We start from the raw sequence: 16076 nt of genomic DNA, 5'->3' as shown, positions 1-16076 counted from the left end.
CACTGGGGGCCAGATTTGACTTGTCGTGTCATAAGAGGAGAAAATGACAAGTTATTACATGCCCTTCCGTGCCTAACTAGGGCAAAAAGAACAGACTTCATAGTTACTGGATCACCTCTTGCTCCTCATCAGAGCTTAGATTCACCACGCTGGGTCCTGAAGATGAATAAAAGGATTGTTGGTGAATTGCAGGCAGACTGTAATTCGCGTGCAGGCTGCGGTGGGGCCTGTCTAATCTACAGCGGAGCCATAATCTGGTTAGGTAGAGTGTGCTGGGAATCCGCTAATGCCAGGCTATGCTTCAGCACCCCTCTGCTCAACTGTAATCTTGGGTAATTGAAAATGGGGCCTGTGCCACTTAGGAGCACAAAGAGCAGATTACATAGCTAAAACCAATTTGGCCACAACGCAGAAATGGATTTTCTCGACCTCCCCTCCCAGTATTTTATAAAGCAAGCCCTCCCCAAAAACCAGAGCCTGGAGGAACAGGAGGGGAGGAGGAGGGGGACAGGGATGTTCTGAGTTGGAGCCACAGGAAAAGGGGAGCTGAGAGCGAGAGACTTGTGGGTTGCTGCTGGAGTGTGTTTGGATTGCCTGCCATTTTGTTTATTAGGTGGTTTCCCTGATTGTGCTTGTAATGTTGTAATGATAGCTTTGGGCAAAGCCGTGGGTGAGAGGGGTATATAGTGTAACCCACAGCCATGGGGACTTTTTCGGTGTCAAATGTCTGTTTCAATATCCTGTGGTCCGGCACCTCTGCACAAGTGTTTTTCATTTCAGTCCACACTATGCCGAACACAGGCCTGTGGCTGGAGTGGAGTCAGCATGCTTGATTTGAAAGCCTAGGGTTTAGTTGCTTCTTGACAGAATAGTAGCGCAATTATAATTAATAAAAACATTAAAAAACACCTTTAACACCTTGTTCTCTTCTCTTTCTTCTTTCTGTCTCTGTAGTCTAATAAGGTCCCGGTGGTACAGCACCCTCACCATGTGCACCCGCTTACGCCTCTGATCACCTACAGCAATGAACACTTCACGCCAGGGAACCCTCCTCCACACCTACAGACAGACGTGGACCCCAAAACAGGTAGGAAAACACACAAATACATCACAAACATCTCAAATGCATGTTAACATCAGCCTCAAAGCAACAGGCCTAGTAATCAAAGACCTGTTTACTGAACATATTGAGAAGAATATATAAGCGTACAGAAAGATCTGAGCTACTTCTCCAACATCAGGGGACAGAGAGAGGGCTAGGCTTATATTACTGCTCCTACACTCGCATATTCTTAAACTTTGAAGGCACAGTTCGTTCTTTTTTCTTTTCTTCTCTTTTTTTTTGAACAAACAGTTGTCCACAATTTGATTCTAAAATATTAAAATATTTTCTGCCATATATGAATATTCACAAAAATGAATGTTCTCTTCAATAGCAGCACCGCCTTTTTAAAAGTGCACACATGCATGCAATGTTACTCTGTGTTTCGGGAAACCGTTCACTCTCATGATGATCCTCATCACAGAGCCAATAAGGATTGAGAGGCTGTTTAATTTACCGTGTAACAGTTAATAGAGCTGCTTAATTGAGTTTAGGTTGTTATTAATTAACAAGCTGTATTAAGACCCTTGCCTGAATTTGCACGTGTGCAAGAATACTACATCTACCAGCTCTCCTGCTTCTTAACCTTCTCCATCTCAAACACATTTTGAAATGACCGTTATTTACATATTTAATGGTTTCTGACAAATCAGCATCATTCACTGCTAGATGCTCTAAAGATTTAGGAGCCATGAAGCTCCTCATTAGTAAGCCATTAGTTACTGTGATGAGTGACATTCTAACACTTGCCCAGTGTTTGGATGTAATCCTTGGACACAGTTGTTCACGTAATTAAGTAAACAAGATCACTTCTTTTTGCAAGATCATGTGCTCATCTAGGCCCTAAAGCTGAAATCCTTCAGTCCTCTGAGTTGGAATCAGAGTGTTAAGAGGTTCTTGATGTTGAAGTATTTGAGGATCAATTCCTTTACAGCGAGATCGCGCTGAAGCAGATATTCAGGGTCCACCTAGTGGCTGAAAAGCTGAGGTTTGACCTGAATTCTCATGCTAATTTGCGAGCACACAGAGCATTTCCCAAAACATAATTATCACCCTTTATTAACCCTCTGACTCAACAGACACACGTGACAGGTTACTGCTGTTTTTTATTCTTGTATTTCTCGGCACAGCACTTTGCAACTGCCTGCACAAGCTTTGATCAAAACCTGTGCTATTGCAGGCGGTGTGTGTGCACAATCATTTATTCTTCTCCTCCCTTTCTCTCTCTCTCTCTCTCTCTCTCTCTCTCTCTCTGCTCACCTTTTAGCTCTCTCTTTATTTATCACTATGCTCAAACAATGGTTTTACTTCCTCTCATTTAAGTACAGACGAAGCAGATGAATATCTTGACAGTGTGCATTATTTGTTTCTTTGTAATGTTCTTGTAGGAATCCCGAGGCCTCCACATCCTCCGGATATATCTCCGTACTACCCTCTGTCTCCTGGCACTGTAGGCCAGATCCCCCATCCATTAGGATGGTTAGTACCACAGTAAGTGCACCATTTTATTCCTCTTCTTTATGTCTGTGTGTCCTCATTTTCTTTGTGTGTTCTGAATTTTCATATCAGCTTTATTCAGTCTCAGTAATGAAGTCGAAATCGACAGCTTAAAAAGTCATTTTCATCATCTCTGTGTCTTCCTCTGACGTGGATAATAATGCCACTGTTGTAACTTGCACCCTGATGATAAAGCAGTTTAACTTGTGCATGGTCAGATTAAAGCTCTCTTCTTTTGTACAGTTTATACATTAAAGTAAAACACCTCTGAGATCCACATCAATGCACTGTGGCTTTCTTTCTCCCATGATCCTTAAGTTGTTTCTTTGTGGCAAACGCTATTTTGCATGTCTCTGTATTGTCCGATTAGAGTAATGAACTGTGATTGCCCGTATTTTACCCACAATTCCACATGGGGGCTCTCCCCTGGTAACTCTTGTCAACACTTGTTAATATGACAAAAGGCTACAAATTAAGCTCTGTTAATTTAATGTTTTCTCACCGCAATCTAAATACCGAGAGAGGCCCCAAGCACAGCCACGGTCCTTTGATTTGCTGCACTTTATTTTGGTATAAATTTACATTCATTATTGTTTGTCTTTGGATGTGTAGACCTCAATTAGCGTGATGGCTCCATTAAAGGGCCTGGTGCTTCGTCTTTAATTATCACAACAAAACACCTAGTTCCAGCTCAGGGAAGAGGGGCCTCCGTCGACACCAAGCACAGGGTTATGAAATTTAATTAGCTATTCCTATCAGATTTGTGGAATTCAAATTGTTCAGAGTTTGCTTTCCTTTGATCGGCGCTCTGCAATCCCCTAGATTTTTGTCACGATCAAATGAGAATAAAGCAGTCTGCATGGAGAGGGAAGCTTTTTTCACCCCTTTTTTTATCCCCTGCTTTACCTTCATCCCTTTCTTCTTTTCCCAGGCAAGGTCAACCGGTTTACCCAATCACAACGGGAGGTTTTAGACACCCCTACCCAACTGCCCTCACTGTCAACGCATCCATGTCAAGGTGAGTTGCACCCTGGGACAGTGCACATGGAGTGAATACTAGCTAGACTTAGATATATCACACGTCAAACATGCTGTATGCTTTCCCTTAAGAAGAGGCTGCTCACGCCTCAGCACTCAGAAAGGCAGTCCCCAGCACACTGCTCTCTATTCAAATATTAATTATTGTTATTATTTTATAATGAGATCCCTGACGAGCGTTTATCTCTGATGCACATTACAGAATGCGATAGACTGTGAATGTCTTCTGTGCTGTTTCAGTGCTGCAGCATAGAAAAATAAATAAGCCAGTGCGGAGAAGTAGAGGCTGGGGATTGCTGCCTTTCACACTGTTTTTGCTTTGGAGATTTGTGGCCATCATTAAGAGTACATAAACACACCCAGGGGAGAATTTCTAGTGCTGTGTGCATGTCACTGCAATCATTCCACAGGGATTCTCATGTGCTTAGCAGAAGGAGGAGTTAACTGCAGATGACAAATCACCTTATTGTGTTGCTGCTCTTATGTCTTGTGTTCAAAACTGAAAAAGGTGCAAAAGAAAATCTCTTGCCTATGATGGCTCCCTCTTCCCACTCCTCCCAAATCTCTCCTCCCTCGTCCTGCTGCACGTCACCCACAGCTCACCGATGATGGTGATGATGATGGTGGTGATGATGATAAAAGAGCTCTGAAAGGTACTGAGGCAGGTCTGGTTTATAGTTTTGAGAAACCCAGTCTGTCTCCAGACAACGACAAACTCCCATTTAATTGCAGTGCGATTGGAAAAACAGCTTGACAGGGCTGGTCCTGCTGAGCCATAGGACATTGATGGATAAGAGAGAGAGAGGGAGAGAGAGAGAGAGAACTGGTGTGAGTGAAACTCCTGTGAAGCCTGACCTGAGGTTAGTGTGTGTAGAAAAACCCAACATTCACACTAAACAGCTGTGTGCCTAACAGTGATGGAGAGCTCATTAATATCACTATTATAACATTTTTCAGAACATTTACCTGCATTCAATTCAATTATTTTTTTAATCATAGGTGTAATTTAGAATTATATTCAGTATTATATACAGATTATCAACATTCCAACACTACCCTTATTTTAAAATGTCCTCAAATGGAAGTTATGTTGGATGACTCGATATTTTGACATTAATACCATAATAAATTGTTATGATGTGATTTTCAGTCACTTCCACAACATTCACTGTTACTCTCAGCAGCTGCTAACTGCATATTCAGATCGATTCTTACTCAGTAATTATTGAGTAAATTTAAAGTTGATTTGCTTTGCAATAAATATTTAATAAATATTTAAATATGTAATAAATATTTTTTTGCTGTCATGCCCATCCCGAGGTTCTCAGTGTGTCTCATGATCTTCCTGCGAAGGTCTGGATGGAGTTTAATGACACTTTATATCGAAATTCAGAAAACTATTTGACAATAGGATATTTGGATATTCTGGTTTTGTTGGGATTTATTAAGTTTTAAGCCATCAGTTGATTGTCTTAAGCTTTTAATGCATATCAAAGTTTTCTATTTTCATGATCCAGTTTAACAAGGTTTAAAAAAAGATTATGTTTGAGAACGTATGGAATGTTTTCACAAGAAAGGGCAAGAACCCTGCTGTAGGTCCAGTTATTAGTGAAGTCCCATATGGCTCTGTGTGTGTGTGTGTGTGTGTAGCAGTTTTGGCTCTGGAGGGCTGCAGTTTGAACACTGCTATGGCTGGCTGAGCTCTGCTAAAGCTCTATACTCAGGTGTGTGTGTGTGTGTGTGTGTGTACGCACCACGCACGCTCCCCAGCCTCTAGTGGACCTGGTCTTAAGTGACAGCTAATTCCCCTCTAATGAGCCCTTTATATCGTGATCATCCTATTTCCAGTGCTGCCTAATTGAATCTGGTGAATGGGGGCTAGGGGGATTGGAGCTGGGCTTGGGAAGAGCTAATGTGTTTTGATAATCTATAATTGAATTAGCATAGATTAATAGGTGGTAGTCTCGTGTCTGTGTGCAGCAAAAGTGCTTTAGCATGTTTGTGTCAAAAACTGCAGCAGCACAGCCAAACTCTACACCATGTTCTCCCCACCTCCTAGAAAAAAAAATAATGAGAGCCAGGAATAATCATTTAACCTGTCTCAAAAATAGAGAGAGAGAGAGATGGAGAGAGAGAGGGACAGAGAGATGTTGCAAGGCTTTGTGAGGATTTCCCCCTACAGGACATGGCATTAGCACCGTTTAGTCTGTATTTTAGCATACAGCACTCACAGTACAGTCCTCGCTGCAGCCAGGTACCACAGCGACCTCCTGAAAAATACATTTGAGCAGAGTGGACTTGGATCTGGCAAATGAGCTACATTATTTTGATAATGGGGTGAAGGCTGTGCGGGTCCATCACCCATCCCGAGTGGCAGGAGGAGGAAGTGTAAGGCCCCCTGTCTGTGCCTGCCCTTTGATATGTTCCTCCATCTGCACCTACGCTCCCATCCGTTCTTTTTCTAGAGGGAGAGAAAGAGTACACCGGCGGGGTCATTATACATTAAACAGACACGGGGGCCGCAGCTCCGATCAGCAATTAAATGGCTCTCGCTGACATGCGGCTGGTGAGGGAGAAGATTGAGACGTTGGAGCCTGCAGGGGCCCTCTCTCTCTTTCTTTCTCTCTCTCCCTTTCGTTCTTTCTCTTCCTTTCTCTCTCTCTTTCTCTCCCTTTTTCTTTTCTCTTTCTCTCCCTCTTTCTGTTTCTCTCTCTCTCTCTCACTCTCATTCTCAGTAGTAGGGTTAAATTGGTGGCAGTCTCAGCTCTGTGTTGATGAGCTGGATGATGCCCTCCGCATCAAAGACATGGCCGTCATGTTTAAACCATAACCTGGGCCTCGCAGCAGAAACGGCACTGGTGGGAGGGGGCATTCAGGGACTGATGGGACACTACGAAGCAGAGAAAGGGGGGATTGGGTGGTGGAACAGAGGAAATTTTAACAAGTATGCAGGAGAATGGGTGAAGTAGGGGGTTCTAATGATGGCGGAGCCATCGCTATAGTACAGGTCGCCTTCAGCAGAGGCAGGCATGTGACACGGCGCAAACGCAGACGTGTCAGCAATGACGGGAGGAGAGGAGGAGAGACTTGGGTAAACACCGTCCCCAGAGAGCGCCTCTAACAGAAACTAGTTGTTCCTTGTGAGTTTATGCTCATCATTATATTCTGGCTCCAAGCTATGAAGCCAGACTCAGCCGGATAATGAGCTGTTTTTTTTTTTTTTTTTTTTTTTTTTTTAAATATTCCTGCTCCTTTTTTTCATCATCTTCCACTCTTATTCTTAGATATGTGTAAGGATTTGCACAGCTCACACACATACATACACAAATATTCACTTGCTTTCTACACAGCGGTTTAATTTAGGCTTTCTCCAGGCTAATTACTTTGTGTTTAGAGAGGATGATGTGATGTATCTTTATGAACCTATTAAAGATAATCTCTTCAATCCCTACAGTCATGGGAAACCAGTTTTATTAATCTTATGGAGAACTGGAAGGAGGAAAGAGAAGGAGACCACAGTGGCTTTAACCAAAAAATCAACCAAAAAAAATTCTGAATCAGCCAATCAAGTGTTCAGTGTGTTAATGCACAGAAAAGCTAAATAAGGCATAAAACCTTAAAATAACCAGTGAGATCATTTGTCATCTGCAGTTGTCCCTGAATTCATAGTCTACTAAATAATATTTGAGCATAAATGTACTGTACATGTGTGTGTATCTGCCCCCATTTCACCCGTGTCCATTCTGACGATTTACACAGTCTTCTCTCCTCCAGATTCCCTCCCCACATGGTGCCCCCTCACCACAGTTTGCACACCACGGGCATCCCACACCCTGCCATAGTCACGCCCAACGTCAAACAGGAGTCCTCTCACAGTGACATCAGCACGCTCAACAGCTCGTGAGTTCAAAAGCAACACACACAAACATACACACAGCTTTTTTAATATCAGACCCATTTTCAATTCAAACTGCCATCAATGCCAACACATGTCCCCTTTCTCAAAAACATCTGTTTCAATCCAACAGGAAACATCAGGACCAGAAAAAGGAGGATGAAAAGAAGAAGCCGCACATAAAGAAGCCTCTGAATGCATTCATGTTGTACATGAAGGAGATGAGGGCCAAAGTAGTGGCAGAATGCACGCTGAAAGAGAGCGCAGCTATCAATCAAATCCTAGGCCGAAGGGTGAGGGCACCAGGACACCCCTACACACACACACACACACACATACACACACACACACATACACACACACACACACCCATGAGTCTTCACTGAATGAATGTTCAGTGTGAGTCTTCACTTTAAGAATGAAAATGAGTCTTCACTTTAAGAATGAAAAAATGAACTCTAATGTTTTAACATTCATCTCTTTCTTCTGTATTTTCTCAGTGGCATGCCCTTTCTCGAGAGGAGCAGGCCAAATACTACGAGCTGGCCAGGAAAGAACGACAGCTTCACATGCAGCTCTACCCCGGCTGGTCAGCACGAGACAACTATGTATGTTTTTAGGTTTTCAGGCTTCTTCTCACACATTTAGGTCGGAGCGCATTTATTTGTATACATCCAAAACAAAGGGAGCTAGTAGATTACTTCTATGTAGCATTAGTAGCTCAGGCCATGTCAGTTCAGTTGGCTCTGAGTGGATTGAGGTCAGGCCTATGATGCATCCCTGAGTGTCCACTCCACAGCAAAGCTTCTCCTATGCTGCACATGTACTCAGCCTCGTTCTCACTCTCAGCTGCTCTCATTAGTATTCCAGTGGTTCACCTAAAAAAAGAAAGACGAGCTCAGATCAGAGTAATTAAATAACCGCAGGGTCTAAATGCCTCACAGATCTGATGAAAGGGAATGTCTCTCCACAGCTGAGACAGCAGCAATGGGGGATGACCACACTGTTTTAAAGCCCAGGCAGAGTGCAGCGCTGCTCCCACATGCCCGACAAATCGCCCTCCGCCCAATCTGTCACTCCCACTGCTGTCTGACACCTCACAGCCAGAGCGAAGGAAAAGAACTAAACAAGAGTCGCTTTAGTTTAATAAACTTCAGCCTCTGAACAGGATAATTATTAAATACATGCTCAGGCCCAACAGTTCAACCATGACCTAGTGAGTGGACAGCTGCATGATCAGCCATAGGGTTGAATCAACACATGAGCAGGAGTTAGACGAGCGCTCTCATCCTCTTTCTCCCCCAAGTAATCTGACTCTTTCAAAGAAATCTCAAGAGCCCCAAATGATTTTACAGCACATGGAAAACGAAAACAAAGCTCAAAAACAAAGGAATAAACACAGAAAAGTGAGAAGTACGAGAGAGAGAAAGGGAAAGTTGTGCTACGGCCCACAGTGGCATTCCACTCCTTCAGGCTCGTGCATGAATAAATGAATGAGTAAAAGCACGGCTCTCTTGTTCAGTTTGTGTCTTGGCCTTTTCTTGCAATATAATAACTAAGGTTCCTGTCTATTTCTTTTTTTTGGCTGCTAACCAACAGGGGAAAAAGAAGAAGAGAAAAAGGGAAAAGCAGCAGGCAGATGGCAATGGTAAGTGAGATGCAATTATGTCTCATATTAGAGCAGATCCATCATCTGTCACAAGGGTGACATCTCAAAGATAAAAGTCCAGCTTTTTTTCTCTTCATCCCTTTTTTTTGCCTGCCTCATCTTGTATATAGTTATGCTACCCAATGCAATATTTACATGTTAGACTGCTTGTTATCCCCCACCCCAGCCCCATGTCGAGCACTAATAACATTGAATATGCATGAATCCTACACCCCAGCACGTTGTTCCTCCTAGCACAGCCCCCTCTCCAGCATTTAGCATAGTGTGAGCTGTGTGTGTGTGTGTGTGTGTGTGTGTTAATCATGCTGCTCAATGAGTGTTGCACCTGTGCCAACCTGACCATGCTGCTGATGCTGCTGCGTGTGTGTGTGTGTGTGTGTGTGTGTGTGTGTGAGATGCCACTGGCCTGTGCTTTATGTTTGTCTTGTGTGTGTTTAACTTTGAGCTGTGCCTGCTGCATGAAACTGATATAACATCATTAAATAAATAAGGATGAATGAAAAATCACCCATCTCTTTAAATTAAGGAGGTTTGCTAGTTCTTTGATTTTCTTCATTTGACATTCTTCTTTACAATGCTCTTATGATTCTGACTCTTGATCTATATTGTGAGATGTGACGGAGAAATGCGAGTAATGATATATATTTGCGGTCTTTTTTCCAACATGGAGCCCTTTTTGAAGACCTCTCTATCTGTTCTTTTTCTTCCAGAACACAGAGAATATTTTCCAAATCCTTGCCTTTCACTCCCTCCGATTACAGGTGCTAATGTCATTTTGAGTCTTAAATTACTAACTTTCTTTTCTTCCCCCTCTTCTAGATTATTTTATATTTAGTTATCTATCTGTGTGCAGTATATTGTATTTATTCATGAATATTGCTAGCTACATCTTTCCATATTCTTACTGCTGTGTATTCATTTATCCTCCAATCCTCTTTCAAGAACGAATCGCTTTTGTTTTGCTCTTTCGCTCACTTTAATTTTGCTCTTATGTTTATTCAATTTTTCATACTTCCCTTTGCTTGTAATAAAAGAAAATCTTGTGAAGATGCTTCAGTGTTAAGAATCCAGTAATGTTAAAACGTTTTCATTTGACAAACACAAGTTGCAGTATATATTTATATATAAATATATATGAGAGATTTTTTTTTTTGCAAAGAAACTCAAATACGGAGAATAACCAGAGACGTTATCAGGGTAAACCTCCTTAATCTGCTGGCTTCAGTAGTTTGCCCGTGCGGCTGCCTGCTCCTCAGCATGATGTCTTGGGCCTGCCTTCATCTTCATCTTCACATCTCCACACACTGGCTGTGAGAGGCTGATGAACACAGGCCCAGGCTTCCAGCAACCTGCGCTCTCTGGCTGTGTAATGTTTCACTGGCTGCAACTAATCAACATTTTGCCACTCTGTGCCCTCATGTCCTTCACTGTAAAACAGAGAGCAGACCTGCAGCAGACATGTAATCATATTTGCTGCATCACACGCTATTAACACACGAGCATTTCTTACTTACAACTTTCTGTTGCTTTGCTTTTATTCTTATTTCTGTCTACATATTCTTTGGCTCTCATTTCTTACTTTTTTACCTTTACATTGATTTCTAGCTTTGATTTTTTTTTTAACTAATGTCTGAAAACTAACATGAATATGCAAAAAAAAAACAATACTGCACAGTTTAAAGCAATAAGTTGAATCTGGGAATATCTTTTGGGAATAAACAGTAATATAATGCTGTGACTTGGAGTGATTTAGATTCATCAGTTTCCCTTTTATTTCCCTCCCTCTTTTCACTTTGTGGTCATTTCCCCTTCCCTCTGCTGGCTTCTCCTCCCTTCATCGGCTCAGACCTGAGTGCCCCTAAGAAGTGTCGCGCACGCTTTGGTCTCGATCAGCAGAATAACTGGTGTGGCCCGTGCAGGTGTGTATCTGGTGTGCTGGCAGGTACGCTAGAGCAGGTGACAGCTGGGAAACTCTTACACTGGCAACTCCTCCGTGTCTGCCTCTCGCAACCCTCTACCTCTCTCTCTCTATCTCTCTCTCTTTCTTTTTCTCTCTCTCTCCACGCCACCCCTTACGCTACCAATCAGCTGCTTTTGCCACCGTTAAGCTGGGTCATGCCAGTAGACGTAATGGTGTATGACTGCTTTTTTGTGTGGGGGTGCACTTGAATGAGTGAGTGCTTTTAAAATGCAAGCAGCACTTTTTTTTTTTTGTCACAGATTGCCAGAGTGAATGTGGATACTTATGAAAGCTAAACCGTATGATCCGAGTAGATAAATTGTGAAATATATTGAACGATATGACTGAAAAGGGGACGTGGCTGAGAAGGGTTAGGATTGGAAACGGCTGGTAAGTGTTGGGGAAGTGCAGTGCCAGTGTCCCCTGCTGAAACCTATGCTCTAGCTACATGTCTTGTTTGTCCAAATGACATGTCCATTTTTTTGTTTTCCTTGTGTGTTTTTGTGTCTACCTTTTTGGCTAACAGATGCAAATACCCCTAAGAAGTGCCGTGCCTTGTTCGGGCTTGACCAACTCAGTTTATGGTGCAAACCCTGCAGGTATACTCCGAAAGGCACTTTTGGGAAGGATGTAGATCATAATGATGACTGTGAAAAGATGAAGATTGATTTCTTCTTCTCACCACTTTTACTGTTTGTTTTCCTTCTTCTAGTCTCTTCAGTCTTTTATATGTTTGGCAAATTGGTTTGGGTGTCTGTCACTCTGTTACTGTGCTGTAACAGAGCAGCTGAACTCCTGGGGCAGAAAGTGGAAGTTTCTAGAGCTATATGTCTGTCTGTGATTATAATCACGCATCATCTATAGTCTATATTTGACATCACGTCCTTGTAACAGATCATTGTAAACCCACTATTTACCATTTTGTCCATTTTCTGCCCTATGGTATATCTCTGCCATCAGAACAGTCTTTATCAACCTTCTGTATAAACTTTGTTGTGATGTAGGCTCTTGTCTTCCCTACTCAACCCCACCCCTACCTTCCTTCCCCCCTCCTCCTCCCCCTCCCCCACCTCTCTGATAACCCTTTACTCAGTCCCAACCTCTTGTCTTTCTGTTCTAACACAAGCAGTCTTTGAATTGGAAATATGTTGATGGTAGGTATTTGTTTCTGCTAAGTAATACCCTTCTCTGTGTCTCACTTGTGTTTCCTCCATCTCTTGCCTTCACTGCGAATGCCAGATATTTGTCCTGTTCTGTCGTGTTACACTTCCCTGTGCTGATTGTAGCAAAGATTCATCCTGTTAAACTCAGTTCACATTTAATCCTTACTTATAACTCATTCATTCGATGAACTCATTCACACTCGGGTTAAGCAGCCTTGATAGAGAGAAAGGACTAGTGTCCTTACAAAAACCGTCCTAGGTGCCTGGGTGTTTGGCTGCTTTGGGAGAAGCGCTGGTAATTGTGCCCTTTATTCAGGGAGCTGGGAGGTTAAAAGACCCCACTAGGCTCGGTTTCCTGAAAGATGCATCTGCACTAATTCCCCCTGAGATGCAGAAATCAATAAGGAACAAGGGGAGATACTTAGAATCAATAGGGCTCTTAAAAATGGATATTAGCTTATTTGCAGCCGTTTGACAGGCAGTTAGCACAGCGCTGCACTCTGGAGTGTGTCCAGAGAACAGCAAAGTGTTTCTGTTCACAGGAAACTCTACTGCTACCATCAAAATTTCACAAAATGATATAAACCTTAATTGAGTCTATCCTTTCATTTCATTCGTTCATTCACCCATCTCTGCCCCTGAAGACACACGCTCTTAAGTACTCTTTACTGTGCTTCATTGTTCATCATTTCTCTCTTAATAGTGACACACTTTTGAATGTGTTTCCTCACAGCTCTCTACAAACAAATGCATGTTGTGCATGTCCTTTAGCCATACAGGGTATGCGTCTGGATCAAACGTCTGCCTTTTCCTTCAACTCTATCCATTTCTATCTTGTCTCATCCCCTTCTTCTCATCTTAAATGCGTCTCCCAGACAGTCTGTATCCTTGTCCTTGTCCCTCTGGCTCTCTTTCTCTTACTTTTGTCTCAAACCTATACCTGCATAAGACCGGGCAGGGGTATAACTTAAGAAACAATCCTCACCTGGATTTCAACAGGACTTACACTGACGATATAAAAAAAGGAAAAAGTTACAACTAAATTCACATCTTTTCCTTACTCCATAGCTCCCCCTATCTTTTTGTTCTCATGTTCACTGTTTGTTTTTCTGTCCCTGTCTTACAAACCTGTAGGAAGCTGAATAGCTTAAAGTGGCCTTGAGGCATTAGATTTTAGATTTTTTTTTTTTTGCTTTTTTTCCCTTTTTGGCAGGGGTATGGGGTCAGGTCACGCTAGGGCAAGGTACACTGAGGGTTTTAGCTCTCTTTCCATCTCTCTCTGGTTCCTGTCTCTTTCTTTCCTCCTGATTCAAAACAGGGTATGCATCCAAGCACCTAGGAGACTTTGGAAATCTCTCTCTCTCTCTCTCTCTCTCTATCCTTTTCTCTCTGTTTATCAGTCGCTCACACTCTCACTCAATATCTCTTGCTCTCTTTTCCTCTCGCACCCCTCTCGGCGTACTGGCTTGGTGCTGCTGTGTTTGCCCGTGTGGCTGGCTGGAATGGCTGGCCGTAGGCGTAGCAGACGAGGGAGGGTCCTGACCCGAGCAGAAATGCAAACATGGCGGCGCGACCTCTGTGCACAACACTCACACACATGTCTTAGGGGCAGGCTGAGAGTAGCGCATCTCCTCTAACCTCTTACCTCTCCATCTGAACTCCCCCCAAGGAACATGCAGAAAAAAGCAGTAAAGAGACATGAAAAAAGGAAGGGAAAAAGAGGAGTGTAATAATTCAAGCTGATGTGTAAACCGGATGGAGTCCCGTGCGGTTTGCCGCACTGGGGTGGAGTTCTTTGTTTCAAGCTCGTTCTGTTATCCTAGTAAGAGAAAACAAAGAGAGATGTAGTGTTCACCTCTTTGGCTGTGTCCCTCTGAACATCGGAGATAGTTATTCTTCCAAATTCCTCATCCTAGTGCTTCTTGTCCTCATTTTCCCATCTGTCTCACTGTCTGCTCATCTGGCATCTGTATTTCTGTAGCCTCTTCTCCACCATGTCTGTCTTCTTTGCATGTGTGATATTGGATGGAAGGTGAGAGGAAGTCAATGGCAGAGAGCCAGTGCTCAGCTGCTCATCTGTTTGTATTGGCATTCTCAGAAAGCAATAGCATCCAATTAGATGTCCAATCTATATCTGAAACCGATTGAGCTCAGTTCAGTCGTGCTGAAACGGGCAGACTGACTGAATATCACCAGTCTTCATATATGTGAGCAGAACTGTGTGATGTAGGATGTGCATTTAAGTGGATGCTAAGTCTTTCTTACAAGCCTACTGACAAGTTGGAAAGCACTGCTGCGATTACGTAGGAGTTAAACAAGCCTGCTCTCTGTTTGCAGGAGAAAAAAGAAGTGCATTCGCTACATTCAAGGTGAAGGCAGCTGTGTCAGTCCTCCCTCTTCGGATGGAAGCTTACTAGAGTCGCCCCCATCCTCCCCCTCCATGGTCCCCAATTCTCCGCCCTCGAAAGAGTCCAAACCACAGACTGAACAAATGCAACCTCTTTCACTGACTATGAAACCGGGCCCCCTGGTCTCATCCTCACATCACCAACACCACCACCTGTCCATGGCCCCGCCTCCGCCCTTAGCTCTGCTGGACAACTCAGGGGCAGGCAAAACCCCCGGCCCCGCCCACAATGGCTCCTTGGACCCTTCAGAAGTGTCAACGTCTCGCCCTTCAGGCTCCGCCTCCTCCCAGCCTGCATTGGCGTGTCATTCCCATTCTCTGTTGCCCAGCTCCGCCCCAACGCAACCGCTTTCGCTCGTAACCAAGTCAATAGACTAGGCTAAACTGGCTCCGATTTACCAGCTTTCAACTCCTCCCTTCTGTCTGCTGACACTTATGTTTTTTCCTCTTTTTTTTTTTTTTTTTCTGTCACATATGGCTTTGGAAATTAGTTAATTCTTTTATCAAAGTTCATTGGTCAATATTTGACCTGTCATTATCGAAAATAAATGAAACTATTATAATATTAATAATGATATTGATGATAAAGTAAAATGAGTTGTAGAGTATAGCTATACGAGTCTGCCAAAATGTAAGACTTTTTTCCTTTTTTCCTTTTTTTTTTTTTACTGTACAACAGAAAAAAGAATACCTGTTATGTAAATTGACCTAGACATGTTAAATGACAGATATTAAAGTAGTCTAGGTGAGGATTCAGTGAGCCCTTTTTAAAAGTTGGTTCTTCTTCATTATTTGTATTAAATACGAGCTTGCGAACCAATCATTTTACACCTGTTCAGAACATGGAGGGCACGAGGACCGTGGAGACACACTTCTCCAGCTGAGGAACAACTTTAATTGTGATGTTACTTGTTCTTGTTTAAATGTACAGAAATATTTGGGGGGTTACTGTGTTAATATGCATTGTTCCATTGCGTTGTCTATTTTATTTTTTTTTGTCATTGTTTACCGTGGGAGGGCGGTGGAGGTGGGTTGGGGTGGGTAGACTCAGTTGGAGGAATGTTTAGGGGACTGTTTTATGGGTGGGTGGGAGGGAGGGAGGGAGGGAGGGAGGGAGGGTGGGTGGGTGGGGGATTGTGGTATACAATACAAAATGTCACAACGCTAGGACCAGTAGTATTTATTGCTTTAGAGATTGCTTGTTGTATCCTGTATGTTGTCCCTTTTCAGAATATTTTCTTTTTCTTAATACATTGTACAAATATTCTTTTTTTTTTAAATGTAAGCAACTTATATATATATATAAATGATCCATTTTTACAAGGAGGTTTTGAAGTTAAATTGT

General features: G+C 42.8%; 1 protein-coding gene across 28 annotated transcripts in view; it reads left to right on the top strand.

The window, feature by feature from the left end:
* tcf7l2 (transcription factor 7 like 2) overlaps nucleotides 1-15772 on the top strand; it is a 74529-nt gene extending 58757 nt beyond the window's left edge. Inside the window, exons 5-15 of one of the 28 annotated variants that reach the window (XR_009206376.1) lie at nucleotides 955-1087; nucleotides 2491-2593; nucleotides 3531-3617; nucleotides 7397-7537; nucleotides 7666-7825; nucleotides 8033-8141; nucleotides 9118-9180; nucleotides 9912-9962; nucleotides 11048-11120; nucleotides 11688-11760; nucleotides 14662-14797. Coding sequence is in view for 25 of the 28 variants with exons in the window: in XM_058406695.1 (XP_058262678.1) it covers nucleotides 955-1087; nucleotides 2491-2593; nucleotides 3531-3617; nucleotides 7397-7537; nucleotides 7666-7825; nucleotides 8033-8141; nucleotides 9118-9180; nucleotides 9912-9962; nucleotides 11048-11120; nucleotides 14662-15109 (1368 nt within the window). In the remaining 3 variants the exon portion in view is untranslated. Of the gene's footprint in view, nucleotides 1-954; nucleotides 1088-2490; nucleotides 2594-3530; nucleotides 3618-7396; nucleotides 7538-7665; nucleotides 7826-8032; nucleotides 8142-9117; nucleotides 9181-9911; nucleotides 9963-11047; nucleotides 11121-11687; nucleotides 11761-12254; nucleotides 12317-14661 lie in introns of those variants that run through there. The other 27 variants (XM_058406697.1, XM_058406701.1, XM_058406700.1 and 24 more) reach the window with 27 other exon arrangements.
* The last annotated feature ends 304 nt before the right edge of the window (nucleotides 15773-16076 follow it).

This window comes from Hemibagrus wyckioides, linkage group LG13, assembly GCF_019097595.1.
Source record: "Hemibagrus wyckioides isolate EC202008001 linkage group LG13, SWU_Hwy_1.0, whole genome shotgun sequence".
Taxonomy (NCBI): domain Eukaryota; kingdom Metazoa; phylum Chordata; class Actinopteri; order Siluriformes; family Bagridae; genus Hemibagrus; species Hemibagrus wyckioides.
The sequence above is the reverse complement of the archived record's forward strand: the minus strand, read 5'-3'. Positions and strand labels throughout refer to the sequence as shown.